Below are 18,828 nucleotides of genomic sequence, written 5' to 3'. Positions count from 1 at the left end.
CAAACACAAAAGTAAAGTTTATACAATCTTGTCTATTTGCTGATTTTATTTTTTAGGGGTTGATTGTGTACTAATTTAAAATTTGTTTTAATTTTTTTAGGTGACAGAACCTTTGGTAAGGGTTCTTCGTATGGTGGATGGAGAGGGCATGCCAATGGGTTTCATTTATGAGGCCATGGATAGGGCCAAAGAGGCCATTTCACATTACTATCGTGGAAATACAAGAAAATGTGAAATCCTTTGGCGCATCATTGATCGTAGGTGGACAAACCAACTCCACCAACCGATACATGCCTTCGCCTACTTTTTGAACCCGAAATTCTACTTCTCTGATTCATTTAGGGCTGATGAGGAGGTCATGGCAAGTGTTATTACATGCATTGATAAGATGACACCTGATCCTGAGTTGAGAGACAAGGTTCTTGATGAGTTGGAGGTGAGATTTGACATTTGCAATTGCTCTATCTTTATTTATGAATTTGGAAATGTTCATTATTGAATTTGAGTTTGACACTTTGACTATCTAGTATCTATTTCTGAATTTGGAAATGTTCATTGTTCAAGATCTACAAAAGTTCAGAGGGGAGACTCTTCTCATCACAACTAGCAATTGATAGGAGAGGAAAACAACAACCAGGTAAAAAAATTAGTAACTTAGTTCAATAGTGCAAGAAAAAACCTACAAATTTGATTGTTACATTTTTTACTCAATTCTAATATTTCTAAATGTTTTTTGTAGATTTATGGTGGGAGAATTATGGTGCCGGCACGCCTAATCTTCAAAAGATAGCTATTCGTGTTTTGTCTCAGCCATGTAGTGCTTCTGGGTGTGAACGAAATTGGAGTGTCTTTGAGAGCATTCACACAAAGAAGAGAAATAGATTGTCACAAAAGCGGCTCAATGATCTAGTATTTGTTCGGTACAACCTTCGCCTTCGAGTTAGACAGGTGGAGGGTGTTTCACATGAGGCCATTGACTTGGATGAAATTGATCCATATGGTGATTGGACCATGAATGAACAAAATGATGGTGATGATGTCCTCCTTACCGAAGAAGAAATTGCAGAAATAGAGAGAGGAGCAGCACAAGATGCAGAAGGAGCAAGATTGGATGAAATGGAGGATGAAGATGAGGACGAAGATGAGGATGATGATGAGGACTTTGACTTTGAAGAAGAATCATTTCACCATTTAGATACCACAACACCCACTGCTACTACTTCTAGCTCAAGGCTTGAAAAATTGAGCTATATTAGGAAAAATACAAAGAGGAAGATGTAGTCTTCTCTTTGGTTTGTTCATTCACATTGTTGTTTTTCACATTTGGAGTTGGACTTGGACATATCATTATATGTAATTTTGTGAACATTTATATACTTATGCTGCCATTATACATTTTAGAGTTGAAAGTTGAAACTTGAATATGCTGCCATGAATGATGAAATTTCAAATATTGCGTGTTTGTAGATCATATGACATGTGTAATGTTTCAATTATGGCACTTATGTTCTCTAAATGCATTAATTTCTTTATGTTTTTTTTGTAAAACTATGGTTTTTTTTTTTGCCGAGTCTTTCACGAGTCCGAGTCCGAGTCCAAAATTTTGGTTTGTCGAGTCCGAGGCGAGTCCGAGATTTTCAACTATGGTCTTTACAATCTCTTGAACTCTCCATATACTACAAAATACATTAGATTAACAGATTTCATAGAAATTTTGCCATACAATAAATCATGAGGATATAATCTTTTCCAATTCTTACCATTTTTGGTCATAGCCAAAAAAATATTGTTTTTGATTAACACCTTCCATGGTTCATGCATGACCATCCAATGCTCTTATTACTTATTTTACAACAAGAGCAATGCCCTATAATTTAAGGTCTTTAAGTCCTAGACGCCCTCTCTTTTAAGAAAGACAACAACAATTTCAATTCATAGCATGCCTTTTTCTATTGCCTTTGCTATTTAACTATAAAAAATCCTCAAAATTGTCTGGATTTTCTCAACTTGTTAATTTCTAAACATCCATGAGGAAGCATAATAGATACTATAAGAGGAGGGAATCTTGTGATAAATCTGCACTTCATTAGGCATGCACAAATAATGACACAACCCATTTAACATTTTTGTTTTCCATTTTCTTGAACATCTCACACATGACCTTTAGGGAAGGGTCAATGACAAAGAGTATTCTTAAATATTTGACAATTTTATTTGGCCCACCTCATTGCTATTTCCACTTATCAAATCACTTGGGAGTAGACTCCTTTCAACTTAAAACGATAGATTTTCTGTCATAAGTTTTTGCACCTAAAGCAATATAGTAAGTATTAAGTTTTTTCATCACATGCTCAAAATTCTTTTCTTCCAATATTGATAATGAGCAGTATTATTAAAAACTGGAGGCATAAACAAACCTTGTAGTGTGCTACTTGACAATTGGAACATATGGAAGGAAAGAAATAATCAGATCTTTAGAAGCATTAACAAACCCTAGAATGCCCTACTTGACAAGAACATATAGAATATTTAGGAAAATGTTGGAGCAGCTCAAATTAAAAACCTGAAAGTCCTCCCATAGATAGAAAAAAATAATTAGCTATCAATTAGAATATGTTGACAAATTAGAAAATGTGGATATCTCTAAGATCCTAAAAAGAAGAAATACCAAATGGTCCTTCTAAATCCGATTGGTGCAAACTAAATTTTGATGGTTTGTCCAAGGGTAACTCGGGCCAAGCAAGTGTGGGTGGCCTAATTAGGGACAACAAAGGTAAGCTAATTGGTGCTTTCACTGAGAACATAGGGGTCCTGTTGGTGTACGCTTTATCATCTACTGAACACTTAGAATAAAATACCACAAGGATATCCTATCCTTTCCTGAACAAAATCACTACTTGTGCCAAGATTGCAAGAAGACCACAAGGCGACTCCAAGGTCTATATGTGCGAACGAGCGACTTTAGTGGGATAGCTGCTTGGGTAGTTGTTGATGTGTATTTTGTACACAACCAAACATAGAATAAAATACCCAGAGGTATCTTACCCTCTCTTGAATAAAGCCTCCGAATGCTGAAGATGTCGCGAAAAGGATCAATCGGGATGACTTCAAGGTTCTTTGTTATAGGATCTCTACGTGTGGATAAGCACCAGTGGTCGTTGTGAATGCTGTTTCTTCAAGGGGCCTTACGTACTTTCAGAGAAAGCTTGTCCGTGTTACTCTCTTTCCAAATGCAGGAACAAGATTTTCCTAACACTAACAGATTTTCAAAAAATGTCAAAAGATAAGGGTTTTAAAGAAGGAATACTTGGACCGATCCTAAGAATGACTCAATGAAGACTAGACTTGATAAGATTCTACCAATTTCAGTTTCGCCAAGAAATTACAACTCTACTGGAATTGATGCGATCTTCTAAGGGGATTCAATAGTTTTTCAAATCATTAGGGATATAGATACTATCATAGAGATACATATCAATACTTCCAGGAATGATTGAATTCTTAATTAATCTCAAGGTTTCCAGTTGACCACACAAGACGTCCTTACAATCAGTAAGAAGCTAGTGGTTTGGAATATGAATCTTATCAAAGATCAAGCACAACACTTTGTCTTTCAAAACTTAAATGCTACTCCAACTGAGAGTGATTCAAGAAGATAAACAACCATAAAGATAGCCACAAGTATTGCAATAAAACACCATAACTTCAATATTTTATTGATCTCATAGCCAAATGGACAACAATTGTTCATTATTCTTTCTTCACTACTCAATCTTGCTACAACAATAACTTTCTAACTTTCTTCTCTCTTTCTCTAACTTTTCTAACTGTAACCCTTGAAATGAAATGAGTGAGGGTATATATAGCATCCTCAAATACAATGAATGGCCTAGATCAAAAGAAGATCAACAGCTGAGATTTTGACACCTAAACCCTAATTAGGGTTTGTTACAAAAAAAGTCCCCATTTAGATAAACATTACTAATCCATAGCCAATAAAGAATTGGCACAAAAACCGAGGAGACATAGACCAATAGGAATTAAGCTGCCACATCATCTTATAACAACTTTTCATCTAGAATGTTGTTCCCTTTCCTATGCTATTGGCACAAAAATCGAGGAGACATAGACCAATTGGAATTAAGCTGCCACATCATCTTATAACAACTTTTCATCTAGAATGTTGTTCCCTTTCCTATGCTCTTTCTTAGCATATTCAATGAATCTGGACACAATTTCCTCAATCTCAGCAATGGGAATCTCAAGAAGATTCTTCATTCGTTCTTCCAAGTGAAGGACTTGATCAAAAGCAGTGAGAAGAGCTGTCTCCCATCCAGGTTCAAGTTCTTTGGTCTTCTCAATCAGGAACATAGTAGTGTACATCTGATCTCGTTGCTTATCTGTGATGATGTTCTCCTCTTTGCAAAAGATGACCTTGACTCTCTCCAACTCTTGGATGTCCACATCTGTCTCAATCTCGATCCGCCTGTCAAGAATGGTACACAATACCTCAAACACCTTATCTTGAATTAGATGAATGATACCCTCAACTTGACTGCATCTGGTGTTGATGTCTTCAAAAAGGACCTCTTTCATCTGGAGCAGAGTAGACCACTGTAGGAGGTTATGGGTTCCTCCATCCATTATCTTTTCTTGTGCCAGAATCCGTCTTGGTGTTTGTCTTATCACTTGTAAGACAGGAATGATAACATCTCTAGTGTGAGTGAATGCAGCTACAGTTATCATTAGATTATGGATAATCTCAAGGACCTGGATAGTTCGATGAACTGTCTTCATCATTCTTGTTGCAAATTCAACGGCTACCGTGTGGGATTTATCAATCCAAGAGCTCATAAGCTGAACCAAGCTCTTCACCCTTTCTGCCTCGCCTACTGATTCAAGAGGGAGTGCTTGTAAAGGAGATACTGCTGGATCCTGACGTCTCAAGGGCTGATTAAGGTGACTAAAATAGTTCCTCCAAGCACTGACCTCCCTTTCAAGCTTATTATTCTTTTCCATTTCCTCTTTAAGTTTGTCCTTAAGTGCTTTAAATGAATCAGTTGCTTCTTCCATCGCTTGCTCAGAGGTGAGTGGACCACGCTCAAATGTTTCTAAGTCATACTCTTCTGCAAGAATCTCATCCTCATATTTGTCCACCATTGGTGTAGCTACCTACACTTTCCTGGATCCTGTCTCATCTCTAATTACCTTAGACATCTTTGTGGCCTTTTTCTTCTCCATTACCTCATGAGAATTTCCTATAAGGCTTTTCAAGTCAAACACATCTTCTTCCTCTTCAACCACAACTGCCCTTGTCAGTCTCTCTTTCAGCCAATCAGGGATGGCAGATCTTGTTTCCCTCACTTGTATTTCTTTAGGTAGTGGCCTATCTTCCCAGAAAGGAGATGTTGCTTCATCATCGTTCTTTTCTTCGTGTTGCTCATTAGCATCAACTTGGGGAGATTGACTTGATGAATGTTGATGTGTCTGTCCTTTCTCTTGCTTATCATTCTGTACCATGGATTCCATAGACTCATCAACTTCATATATTATTTGCCTCTGATCTTCCCCTTGACTCGCCTCCTTTTCATGCCTGGAAGATGTGCTTGGTGGGTGATCAGGGTTCGTTTTCTACTTCTTCTTGGAAGGTTCTTTCTTCTCAGGTCCTTCTTTCCTCTTTGAGCCTTTGGAATGAGAAGTATTCTCACTCATGCTTGCTTCTTTCCTCTTTGAGCCTTTGGAATGAGAAGTATTCTCACTCACGCTTGCTTCTCCTTCTTCTGGTCTTGCCTCCAAAGTAAATGTCATTGATACATTCTGCTCCTTCAACTTTTGATGCTGTACATCCACCCATCTGCGAGTGCAGGATAAAACAGGAGCCATCAAAGCTCTCAAGTCTAAAACCTCGGGCTCATTCCAATCTATCTTCACTTCTTCGTCCTCTTTCTCATAGGACGACTAGAGGTATCTACCATTATCCTGGGCTTGATCGGCTACTCTATAAACTTTGCATTTCCTGATAGGATCTAAGGGTAGCCTAGAATGCATCTTTCTTTTAACCTTCAAATCACCTGGGAGATTCATCCAAAAGTCCTCCACCTGAAACTCATGCTTGTACTTTTTACCGACAGTCTCTTCCATATAACCATGAGGATCAAAATTCTCTCGCGAGGCAAAGGATGTGAATGAGTATAAGGATAATTCCTTCTCTGCATCCTCCGTGGCTTGAGTATTAGGACACACCTCAACTGAATTCCCTAGTATGATGGGTACAAGAATTCCATTTCCCTGCTTGTGTCTGGATGCCTTCGCATAAGCTGCCAACTGTCTAGTCACCTCAAGTAGTACTATCCTGTGTGTTGGATATCTTGGCAACATGTAAGGAGGTGAAGGACACCCATGAACTCTGATGTATGTGAACTTTTGAAACTGGATGAACCATGCGCCATACTTCTTTACAAGGTCTTGTGCATCTAGAGACAGTCGATTGTGAATTCCCCCTTGCAATATCCTGGTAATGTTCATCGTGAAGGTGTCATTGACCAACTTGTAGTCACTTCTAGGCGGATGATGTAGATGAACATAAGAATCACAAACCCTTATTTCTCCGGGTCCTCTTCCAATCACTCCTCTGTGAGGTAGCCCTGCATATTCGAAACTCTTGATCAAGGCATATATAACATATGAGCTCATGTGGAATGATTTGGTGGGTCTTAGCCTTCTCAACTGCACGTCCAGACAATTGCTAATGATTCTGGCCCAATGAAGCATTCCTTTTCCTTGGACTATCACTTGTATGAAGAAGAACATCCACTTTTTGAAGAAAAAGGCTTGAGAAGCACCTGTAACTCGACCGAGCAAAGTTATCAAGTCTTTGTATTCTTCCTGAAAGTCGATCCTATGTGGTGTATTGGGAATCTTGTTCAGACGAGGCCGACTTTTGAGCAACCAATTCTTATTAATGAAGTTCAAACAAGACTCAGGATCATCTTCATAGATCGACTTGGCTCCTTAAGCTTTTGTAAATCATATCTTTATGGTCTGGAAGATGAAGAGCTTCGCTTATAGCTTCCTCTGAAAGGTAAGCTAAGATGTTCCCGTCTTTGGTTACGATCGTCCTTGATTGTGAGTCATAATGGCGGGCACACTCGATCATCAACTCATGACACTTGACTACGGGAGGGAACCCTGCCACCTTGATGATGCCACTCTCGATTATCTTCCTTGCAACAGGTGATGGCTTGCCAATGTAGGGGGCCTCTCGAAACTTCTTCACATTGAAGTTTCCTAAGTTGGTGTCTCCGACATTACTCCATTTGGACACGATCCTGGTCTCCAATTCGTCGCTCCTCTGATCTTCCTTGACGAGAGCCTGTCGACTAGTAGATCCTCCGGCTTTGGGAGTCGTCATTTGATGCCTACATAAAAGATTAAAGTTAGTCTTTGAGCATCATACCTTAAAGCATGGAACTTAAGACCTTTCAAGGGAATAGTTCAAAACTTTAATTTGAAAATGACATGATAACTCAAGAATTATGAATTTTCAAATTATGAATGAAAATCAAATTGCACAAGACTTAGATTTTCAAAGGATTGCTATGAGATCAAAACAAGTCTTGAATATAAACTTCAAAAAATTAATTCTTCATACCTCCTTCTTTGAAAGCTTAACTATCAACCTTGGAAAAATGAAGAAAGAAGATCCGACTTTGCTGGATAAGGATTGAATTGCTGGCCTTCTTGGATGAATTATGTCTTAAATAACCTTCAAAAGAGCTTCACCCTCCACTAGCTTTTCAAAAGTCTGGAAATTATCCTTCAAACAACTTCAAAATCTGGAAATTATCCCCCAACTCGCTAAGAAATTCGCTCCTATGATCTGCTCCTCAAATTCGCATAAGAAGGAATGAATGAATGATTTTGAAAATGCTACAACACTCCTCCATTATATAGGGCGCTTACCCTAATTAAGCATAAGGCCGACCTAGCAAATAAGGCAAAAAAATAAAAATAAAACCACTAAAAAAGGAGGCTGACTTGCTTGTAAAGGCAAGTAAATATGTTTTGAGCGCTCACCTTTATATTTTAAATTTTAAAATTAATTTAGATGCCTTCAAGGTGGATTTTCAATTATTTCAAGGCCTAAAAATTAATTAATTAAATTGCCAATGCCTTAATTCATGCGAATTTAATTCAACCTCCCAAATGTCTTGAATTTGGGTAATTTAGTGCAGATTGGGGAATATCAAGGTTTGATCGAGGCTTAATGAAGCTTCCTGATGATTTCGCCCTGGACCCTCTGGAAGGGCGATTTTTTCAATTTGGTCTCGAATCTCTCATTTCTTGACTCCAAAATCTCCTGGAAGGTGAGTTCATATGTGTCTTGACCTAATCAAGTTGTTGCATTTCAATTTTTATCCTTTCTCATGATTAATTAGGTGAAAATGTAAATTTTGCCATGTACTCTCTGGAAGGGTCAGGAGCGATTTTTGCTTATTAGGTCAAAATTCACCTTAATTTGATCGTTGACCTCCTCCAAGGCAATCTCTAGGGTTTATTTCTCTCCATCACTGGGTTAGCTCATCAAAACTTTGAAGGAAATATTGCATTTTTGGGAATTTCGCCCTGGACCTTTGGAAGGGTCAGGAGTGATTTTTACAACTGGGCTCAAAATTCTCACTTTTGAAGGTCCAAAACTTCTTCAAGGCATTTCAAATAGGCTCTTTCACTAAATTCCAGGCTTAGTTTCACTCAAATCAGGAGGAAAAAGGTGATTTTAGGGTTTTTCGCCCTGGACCCTCTGGAAGGGTCAGGAGCAATTTTTCCTCCTTTGGCTTACTCCTTCATCAGCTTTTGTTGAATTTTTCACTCATAGCTAGGCAATGTTCTTCCTCATTCACTCCACCCAAGTTTGGTTTGTTCTGAAATAGGGATTTTTTAGATTTTCGCCTTGGACCCTTTGGAAGGGTCAGGAGCGATTTTCCCTCTCTGACCTAGAATCTTCAACTTTTGAAACAAATAATTACTTATCAATGGTTTTAAAGGTCATTTCCACCTTGGTGTATCCTTGCCTTAGCACAAACTTAAAAAGGAATATGTTGATTTTATGATTTTCGCCCTGGACCCTCTGGAAGGGTCAGGAGCGAATTTTGAGTTTTAGGCCTATTCCTTCATCCTTTCCAACCTCGAATCCCTTCTAAGGCATAGAACATCATGCCTGTCTCCCATCCAAGTCTTGAAAACCAAAATTTTATCTTGAAATGCAAGGAAAATAGGAGGAATTGGAAATTTCGCTCTGGACCCTCTGGAAGGGTCAGGAGCGATTTTTTGTCTTGTCATCAAAATTCTCATCCTTAGCAATCCAATTCGACTTTAAGGCAATTCAAACGTCTTTTCACACCCACGTCTAAGCTTAACTTTGCCCAAGCTTTGGAAAAAAGGATAGTTTTGAGGATTTTCGCTCTAGACCCTCTGGAAGGGTCAGGAGCGAAAATCGTTTTCTAGGCTTGGTTGCTTCCCCTTGACCATCTCAATTATCTTCAAAGGACAAAACATACTTCCTCTCATTCATTCAAACCATAAAAACCAGAAAAGATGTTTTGACCTTGCAAGAAAAAGGTGTTTTTTCGGAATTTCGCTCTGGACCCTCTGGAAGGGTCAGGAGCGAAATTCACAATTGTGCTCAATTCCTTCACCTTTTGATGATTTCTTCCAATCTCAACTTAATCCTAGGGGCAATTCCTCCTATGGTTCTCCTTGTCTCATACTTGACTTAGCAAAATTTGATAGCAAAAGTGTTTTTGAGAAAATTCACTCTGGACCCTTTAGAAGGGTCAGGAGCGATTTTCACCATTTTGACCAAAATCCTTCATTTTTAACCTTGAAGCTTCTTTGCTAAGTAGGATTTCACCTTTCACTGTGCTAGGAATAAAGTCTCATGTCCAAGGAAGGCTAAAAAATGTGATTATAAGGAATTTCGCTCTGGACCCTTTGGAAGGGTCAGGAGTGAAATTGCCTTTCCTGGCCAGAATCCTTCATTTTCTTCACTTCTAAACATGCCCAAGGTTTTCAATGTGCTCTTTTCAGCTTTCATCATTGCCTTTGATACTCCAATTCGACCAAACTGAGCAAGAAATGTCTCCATAAAGATTTTCGCCCTGGACCCTCTGGAAGGGTCAGGAGCGAAAATTAGGTTTTAAGCAAAATTCTTCATCCTTTCCAAGTTGAAACTTCTTCAGGAGGCAAAAGGGAGTTGTCCTTGTTTCATTCATGCCCAAAACTTGACCTTTTTCATTGCAAGATGAGAGCTATTGAAAATTTCGCTCAAGACCCTCTGGAAGGGTTAGGAGCGAAAATTACCTTCCTTGTCCAAAATTCTTCATTTTGCATGCTTCCAAATCTTCAAATGTATCAAATGATGTCCAATCTTCATTCCAAGAGACCCTGCACATAAAAAATTAGCCAAAATTAGTGACAAATAAGCTTAAATAAGATTTTCGCTCTAGACCCTCTGGAAGGGTCAGGAGCAAAATCTTCATTCCAGGCTAAACTGCTCAGTCTTTAAGTTTCAAACCATTTCACAAGACAAGGTTAGATCATTTTCAAGGCCAGGAACCGGATTGCAAGTCGACTCAAAGCAAGAAATTGTGTTTAGAATGAAATTCGCTCTGGGCCCTTTGGAAGGGTCAGGAGCGAAAATCCTCTTTCAGGCATCATCTTGCTCTCCAAAATCGATCAAATCCCTCTCTAGGCAAGAACACATAAATTTATCTTCAAACATGTCAAAACTTAGCCAAAATTGTGAAGGAAATCCAGTTTACAAAGATTTTCGCTCCGGACCCTTTGGAAGGGTCAAGAGCGAAAATCAAGCTTTGAGCTTAATTCTTGACCTTTTAAACTCCAAATTTCCCTAAGAGGTAAGCAAAGACCTTCCTTCATGCATCCCCATCAAAATCCTGTCTTTCATCAAGCGAAAATGAGAGTTTTTCAAAATTTCGCTCTGGACCCTCTGGAAGGGTCAGGAGCGAAAATTAGGTTTCCAGGCTAGATATTACCTTGATTCACTTCATTCTCCCTTTAACTTAACCAAATCAACTCCCTTTCTTCAGTGACTATGCTTAGATGACTCAGACTCAGAAACAAACAGGACCTTACCAAAAAAAACCTTCTTTCAATCTAGACCTGACCTAAGACCTATTCATCCTGCCTTTGACCTAACCAATTTGACTCTCCTAAAAGGTATGTTTCATTCTGGCAATCTTGAATCCTCAGGCAGATGACTAACAATTCCCCAAAATTTGGCTAGACTTAGCTTGAAAAAAAAACGAGCTTCCAAGGTTTAGCCCTAATCCAGCCAGACCACTCACTCACTCAAAACCCTAAAGGCAGAGAGAAAACAAGCATAGAGAAAACAAAACCGAAGGCAAAAAGAGGGGGTCCCCATTCTAATGGGGCGATGTGTGAAATGGTCACAACAGTAGTGTATGTTGAAAATCTCAAGGGGGACTTACGTGTTGTGACCTTTTCCACACATCGCCCCATTGCAAATGGGGGGCCCTCTCTTTTCTTGCTTTCTAGGGTTTTTTGTTAGTGTCCCGTTGCCTTCCGCTTCAGTTTTGTCAAGCCTTGCTCAGTTTTGAACAGTTCGAGTCCTAAGGATTGAAAGTTAGTTTTTGCAAACCAAGTGATTCTAGAGTCAGGACACCGTCAAAGTGCCTAGAAAGGCCAAAGGACGAAGATCGCAATTGATTTGGACGAATTTGAACAACTTTCTATTTTTAGAAAGTCTGCTTTTTTGCTTTTTCCTATTTTTTAGAAAGTTTTCCCTATCTTTTAGGGATGTCTGCTTTTTGCTTTTCGGAATGGGGACCTAGGGTTTGCACTGATACCACTGACCTGCTTTGACCGGGATCCAATTTCCAAGTTTTGACCTAAAAAGCCAGTTTCCTACATTTTAGGGGTCATAGTGCTTCAGATGATTTGCTTGAGTATGGATTTCAAATTTCGAGTTAATCTAGTTAAATTTGGTTAAATTGTGAAATTTTGAAATTTTCCCAAAATTTTCTAAGTTTGGCTAATGGATGATGTTGAGTGTTATGGTAGGTGTTCAAAAGTCCGCCCAAGCATGATTCGCCATGTTGGAGAGATGTTCAAAGTCCGCCATGTTGGAGGTCATTCAAAAGTCTGCCATGGGATCCATCAAAAGTCTGCCATGAAGGGATGTTCAAAAGTCCACCTTGAAGAGGATGGAATGAAGGCCTTCCAAAGTCTGCCATGCTTGGTGGAGAGGTCATAAAACTCCGCCCTATGGAATGAAGGTAGTCAAAAGTCCGCCCTAGGAGATGCTTTAGAAGTCCGCACTTGGTAGCCATGTTTCCAAGCTCCGCCCTAGGTGAAGTAGAAAAGGCCACCTTGGGAGTGGTCTCAAAACTTCGCCCAATGTTAATGTCCTTCCAAAACTCCGCCTTGGTAGAGGTCTTTCCAAAGTCCACCTTGCCTAGAACCTCCAAAAGTCCGCCATGTTAAAGAGGCCAAGAAGAGGGAGCACAAAACTCTGCCCTCCTTGGTGTCCTTCCTAAACTCCGCCTAAGAAAGTGGTTACAAAAGTCCGCCCTAGGGGAATGTTCAAACTCCGCCATGTGTTGAGGTGCATTCAAAGTCCGCCCTATGCCTTGTTTAGTGGAAAAAGTCCGCCTTGGATAACTTCAAAACTCCGACCTATGCCTTGAAAAGGTAATGAAAAGTCCACCCAAGTTTGATGTCAAAGAAGATGGTGGAGTCATAAAAGTCCGCCATGCATGGTGATAAGGAGAAAGGCTGCCCATGTTGAAGACCTCCAAAAGTCCGCCCAAGTATGAAATTAAAGGCAAGCAAACATGAAATTGAACACTAAAAACTCCGCCCTACTCTTGGAAGTCAAATAAAGTCAACAAGAATCCGAGTGATGTCATCAAATTTTCCAAAAATCGAACTTGTAATTAATTTAGAAAGTTGGAAATTGAGATTTCCAAAGATCAGCGAGTTAGGAGATCAAAATGGAAACTCAAAATTAAAATTGGAAAGAAGATATTTGCAGATCAAGATGATTTTCAGACTGAGTTCCAAATTAGAAACTTTTTGGAAGATCTATTTTATGAGCCTAGTTCGAGTTAATGAACTAAAAACAATTTAGAAACTTGCACAAGTAAAGGATTTTCGAACTAAAGAAGATGACAACACTTTCCCAAGATTTGAGTTAGATTTAGAAACATGAGTTGGATGATTTTGCGTGTTTCTAATTAGGAATTCAATTTCATTACAAATGCATCATTTGTAACTTCATTCTTACACCAAGAAGTTCAAAATTCTTTAGCTGAGGAGAGCTTAAAGAAGTGTTTGCAGATTGGAGTTCATTTGGAGAAAATTTCGATATTGCTTGCAGTTGGGCAAGCTTCTTGACAAAGGATTCACAGATTTTGGAGTGAAGCCAGCTGGTATAAGGAAGAATTGTTAATTCTTTCTGAGTTTTCTGAGAAACTTTCAGCCTTATTTCAATCTATTCGAAGGTGAAACTGAATTTACAATGTAGATTTGTGCATTTTCTGAGTTTTTTCAGTCATTGAAAATGATTTTAGTGGAGGATTTATTCGAATTCCTAGTGAAGGAAAATCATTTTATTTGACTAAGTAAAAGAGAGTTTTTGAAGTTATAACACTTGGTGTTGGATTGTGATCACAGTTGTTGGGACTCATAAAATTTGAGTATTTTGAGAGGCCTATTTCAAAATTTTGCATCTGCACTTTCAAATGACCACCTAATGAATCAACCCGAGAGGTCTACTTTGAGGGCATGTAAAATGGAGCCAGTTGATTATCAAGAGGTAAGGCTTGGGAAATGTGTCCTACACCTTTCATTTAGCCTATGCAGTGTTCTATAACTTTCAGAATTCAGTTTGGATCAGTTTGTCAAGTACCCATTTCAAGGGGTGGACTGAAAGTTGTTCTATGCACATATTCAGATTTTATCAAATGGCCTACTTTGAGGCTTTGCATTTTATGACCAGTTGTTCGTCATGTTGAAATTCAAAGTGCATTGAATTGTATGCATATAGGTGAGTCCACATGCCAAATTTCAAGTCCCTATGAATCCATTTGCTTAGTTTGGCAAGCCCAATCCATTTGCAGTTTGTACTGTTTGCATAATTCCTTGTTTCAACAGCTAGTCAGAGCCCCACTTTGCACGTGTAAAAGATGCCCCCGATGAGTGTCATATTAGAATATTTCTTCCAGGGTACTGCTAGTATGAAAGACAAGCTATGTTTCTAGTTTGAAGCTCCTACCAATCCATTTGATCGGTTTTCCAAGATGGTTTCTTGAGCCATTGTATTGAGTTTTCTGCACTCTCGTTGTTGCATCTGTTAAAGTTGCCATTTTCATGAGCTCACCATTTGTACCCTATCAGCTTCTTTGTCAAATTGAGCATTCCATGGTCTTCCTTGTACTTCAAAGTATCTATGCCCCAGATTTAGGGATCCACGAAGACCATTTGATATTTTTAATGTGTGCACTTTGTGGTCCCTGCACGTTGATTTTATCAGGTTCATCTGCTGACAGAGCCATTTAATCAACTTTGCGCATTAATATTTCTTCACCTGGGATTGTCATGAGGAATGGTTTTGCAGAGTGAATGCCAGTATATCAGATAGTATGTCTTCCAGTGGGCGAGGTACAAAAAGGTGTTTTGATTAGTTCTTGAAATGCCTCTTTGGGTTTAAATGTGAAAATGTGGCACAGTTGCCAGTGAGTTGCAGATTGAGTTTTAATGATCAGAAAATTGTGCAGATCAACTCCAGAGGTATATTCAAGGTGCCTGAGGCATTTCAAGGGTTAGTTGAATGAAAATGATTTTTTTTTAGCCCAATCTGGCTCATACCCGTGCATTAATTTTATGGCGAAATGGTCTTAATTTACAGTAATGCATATCAATACTGGCTCGATCCACATTGGCAACTTGGTGTGCTAAGAGATGATTTCGTTTCATCATGTGGGCATATAACTGAGGGGTTATTGTATGGGCCATTTTGAAGTGGAGATTTGATTTTCTTAATACATGTTATTAAGATGCCCAAGAGAGGATGTGGGTAAAATAACATAATGCATGCATAACAAAATGAATGGAATAGCTTTCAATGCTTATACAATGGGGTCATGAAAGTAATAGTTCCTCGTAATACTACCATTCCTACTATGAAAGAGGTGTTTGTCACCACAAGATTTGATAACCAGACAGGTGTAAGTTTTCCAATTTATGAAGGCGAGAGATGGCGTTGAAGTTGTTAGAAGGCGTTAGAAACCTTTCAAGCAAATGCAAATTGTTAGGTGTAAAGCACAAACTCCAAATTCAACAACGTCTGCTATCATCCTCTCTGCCTCACGCAAGGTAAAAGCAAGTTAAAAAGACTTTAGAAAGTTCCAAGTAAATGCCGCTGCCCCTGCGTGGTAGACTAAGGCGTTCTGAACTTTCAAGCAACGACATTTGGCAAGCGTAAAACCAAGTTCCATGACCTTTACCAGTCCTCCCTGCCGTGCGTTGGAGCGTGGCAGTTGGTGAAGGTTTTATAAAACTTTCAGCGAATGTAATTGTTAGGTGTAAAACCAAAGTCCACGACCTCTTCTAGCATCCTCCCCTATTGTGCGTAGAGTGGAATGTGGGATGGCGTTAGAAAGTTTTAAACAAATGTAGCTGCAAGGTGAAACCAATTTCCACAACCTTTATCAGCTCATCCCTGGCAGATGGCGTAGAAATGGAGAAGGCTTAGTAACTTTCTGCAAATGCAATTGGCAAGCAAAGCGCCCAACCCTCCCACGCGTGGTAGATGGAAGGCAATAAAACTTCAAGCAAATTCCTTTGGCAGGTGTACAGCTTAATTCCACGACCAAATCTAGCAGTCCCTTGCGTGGTGCGCGTGAGGTGGAGTATGGAGCGGTTTTGGAAATTTCCAAGCAAAATTCAATCACCAGGCATAAACATTTATCCCACATTGACAGTGAGGAGGGAAATTTATGTATTTAAATACAAAGCCACATGTATGTATAGTGTCTAAAGCTTAAAGGCTTTTGACAAGAGGCTGCTTGGTGACCCAGTGGACCCCATGCACATGCACGCCTCCCGATACACCCAAATTTTGCGATAGAAAGGCAAATTAACAAGCGTGCAGATTGAAGATGATCCAACGGTGGTCGCTGACCCGCAATGCGAAGTTGCACGCCAGTTATCCATCGCGACCCAGTGATTGAATGGTGGGCCTGACAGGAGAGAGCAGCTCAGGCGAGTTAACCGTGTTAGGGTTTCAAGCAGATCCGAAGCAAATATGAACTAACAATTATATGCAGATTTAAATACAAAAGATAAAGAAAATAAAACAGGACACAGATAACACAAAGATTTAACGTGGTTCACCCAGAATGGGTTACGTCCACCATACACAGTCGTCCAATCTTTCTTATTATCCAGCAAAAACAGTACATCAACCTTACAATGCCTTAAGCATCCCAGCCGCTTATAACATGCGTTTTTAGGGCAACAAACAAAGTCGGCCTTTTTAGGGTTTTATTACAATGTCGGTTTTCATCAACAAAAACGGCAAATTTTTTTTTCTCGGGGGCTACCGCCCTCAAACCCCCGCTTTCTCGGGCGCTGCCGCCCCCGAACCCCTTCCCGGGGCCCGGCCCGGCCCCGGACCCCGACGAGGATACGTGCTGAGTGTACAGTACTTTGCTGATCAGTCGCCACATTTCAACAAACCGGTGAGCAAGTCTGAGGAAAGATCGACGGTGGTCGCTATACCGCAATAGAAAGATGCCCGACGGTTACCCTTGGGGATCAACGACAAAGAAGAGACAAGATTGAATGGTGGGTCTGGTGGCAGGTGAAGTGGCGGTCCAATGGCAGGTCAGGTGGTGCCCAGGTGTACTCACGAGCGAACTAGGAGTTGCCACGTGGCGAGGAGCAGGAGGAAATATTAAAATTAAATAATATAGTTCAGACTATTGAAAAAATTCAAAAATTTAAATGACTGGTTTGCATCCGGGATTAATTCACTAGAGGGGTATTTTTTACCCAAATATACAAGTATTATATGCCGTTGGAAAGCTCTCAGATGGGGGAGTTCGTTTCTGCAATCAGTTTCAACAAATATCAAATATTTTGAGAGCAGTTCTTGCTGGCATGATGCAAAGCATTTTTTTTTAGTTGGGGAAAGAGGACACTTGGTAGTTTGTGATGCAGATTTGATCTTTTCCCTCTTCATATTCTCAATTCTTCTCATTTGAAAGAGGGGTTCCAATCTTATGCATTTAATTTTCTTGGTTGTAATTGTTGGTGTTCCCATTCTTCTGTCATTGAATAGATACATTTAGCTGTAAATTCTTAGTTGTAGGTCATATATATGTAAGGCATATATACATTTCCATTGGATTGTCTTCAAGCATTTTTCAATTTCAATAAATCCAGTTTTCAAGGGAGTTTGAATTTATCCTCTCCAAGGGATAATGTAATTCCTGTTCTTAGGCATCTTTTACAGAAGGGATTTAAATTCTATGAGCAGAAATTATGAAACTTAATTAATGTTTGGATTTGTATGATCTTTTGATTTGAAGTTTAGAATGTATTAATGTTAGGCATTAATATAGGGATATCTTTCAGTAAATCTGATGTGCAACTTGGATTTCATTTATGGCTATTTGTATTGACTCTATGCCCGGATTGAGGCATTGATCTATTACAGTTAGAAGCTGTTACTTGCAACATTTTAAAATCAGATCAGAATATCTTTTTTTTTTTTTTCTGTTCTGTGGTAGTGTTCCATCCATCTCATGATTCAAACATTACTGAGTTGTAAGTGTAGATCTAGCCCATCTACAGTACCCTCTTTATTTTTTGAACCTTTAATGAGATCTATCTGTTTTTGTTGATGCTGTCATATGTGAGTAATGGATCTAATTTTAATGCATCAAAGGGTGCCCCCCCCCTAGGTCTAGTTGAACCTGAAGTGCAGGAGGTTCATTAGGATCCTATGTTATGTTGTCCAAGTCCTGAGGTTCTTCAAAGATTGAAATTGGCTATTTCATAGATCAATTGCAGGTGAACTTGGGTTTCTCATTTTTTGAGAACAACAACAGTCATCCTTAAGATTGAAGAATTTATATACGAAAATCCATTTTTGTATATAAGTATGAAAATGAAATGAAATCTTAAAACACTTAGCCATTCGCAACCCCTATTTTCTTCAATTCATGAATTAATTTCTAACTTAAGCTTCATTGTCTAATTGCAGATTTTAGGCACTATGAAATTTCAAGTGGACAAAGACGCTCCTCCCGAGTCAAGGATTACTTCAAAGTGGAAGAATGTTAGCGACACTAACCTCGGGCACATCAATCTGAGGGAGTTCAAGAAGCGGATGTTTGGTTTGGACAACCTCGTGCCTACCACAACCACACGAAAGATGATGAAGAGTGGCATCGTGCATGCTGCTGGTTTTCTCCCCACCATGCAATGCATCGAATTAGTAGCTGAATGTGCTAGGCATTACCACCCTGCCAGTAGAGATATTGTTGCACCCGATGGGAGAATATTGGCGAACATCAGTGATGAGGCCATTAGAGAAGCCTTTAGAATCCCAGAATATCATAACGCTGTGTACGTGACCGAGGATGAAGTTGATTGCATGTATCAGGATCACTAGGAGGAGTATGACGCCATCGTCAATCATTCCTGGCTGGATACGCCAAGGAAAGGTGCCTCCAAACTTCAAAGGAAGAGCTTGGTGAGAGCATACTTCAAGGAAGA

At 39.4% G+C, this 18,828-nt stretch overlaps 1 protein-coding gene across 6 annotated transcripts in view; it reads left to right on the top strand.

The window, feature by feature from the left end:
* The window catches only part of LOC131043740 (uncharacterized), a 77,060-nt gene that overhangs the window by 6,860 nt on the left and 51,372 nt on the right, over nucleotides 1–18,828 (top strand). For 5 of the 6 annotated variants that reach the window (XM_059216780.1, XM_059216779.1, XM_059216777.1 and 2 more), the window contains 3 exons: nucleotides 101–436; nucleotides 565–637; nucleotides 740–1,471. The exons of the other annotated variant lie outside the window; for it this stretch is intronic. In XM_059216780.1, coding sequence (XP_059072763.1) covers nucleotides 101–436; nucleotides 565–637; nucleotides 740–1,281 — 951 coding nt within the window. In that variant the 3' untranslated portion in view covers nucleotides 1,282–1,471. Of the gene's footprint in view, nucleotides 1–100; nucleotides 437–564; nucleotides 638–739; nucleotides 1,472–18,828 lie in introns of those variants that run through there. 6 annotated transcript variants of the gene reach the window in all.

Source organism: Cryptomeria japonica, chromosome 2, assembly GCF_030272615.1.
Source record: "Cryptomeria japonica chromosome 2, Sugi_1.0, whole genome shotgun sequence".
Taxonomy (NCBI): Eukaryota; Viridiplantae; Streptophyta; class Pinopsida; order Cupressales; family Cupressaceae; genus Cryptomeria; species Cryptomeria japonica.
Note: the sequence above shows the minus strand (reverse complement) of the source record. Positions and strands in the feature narration are given on the sequence as shown.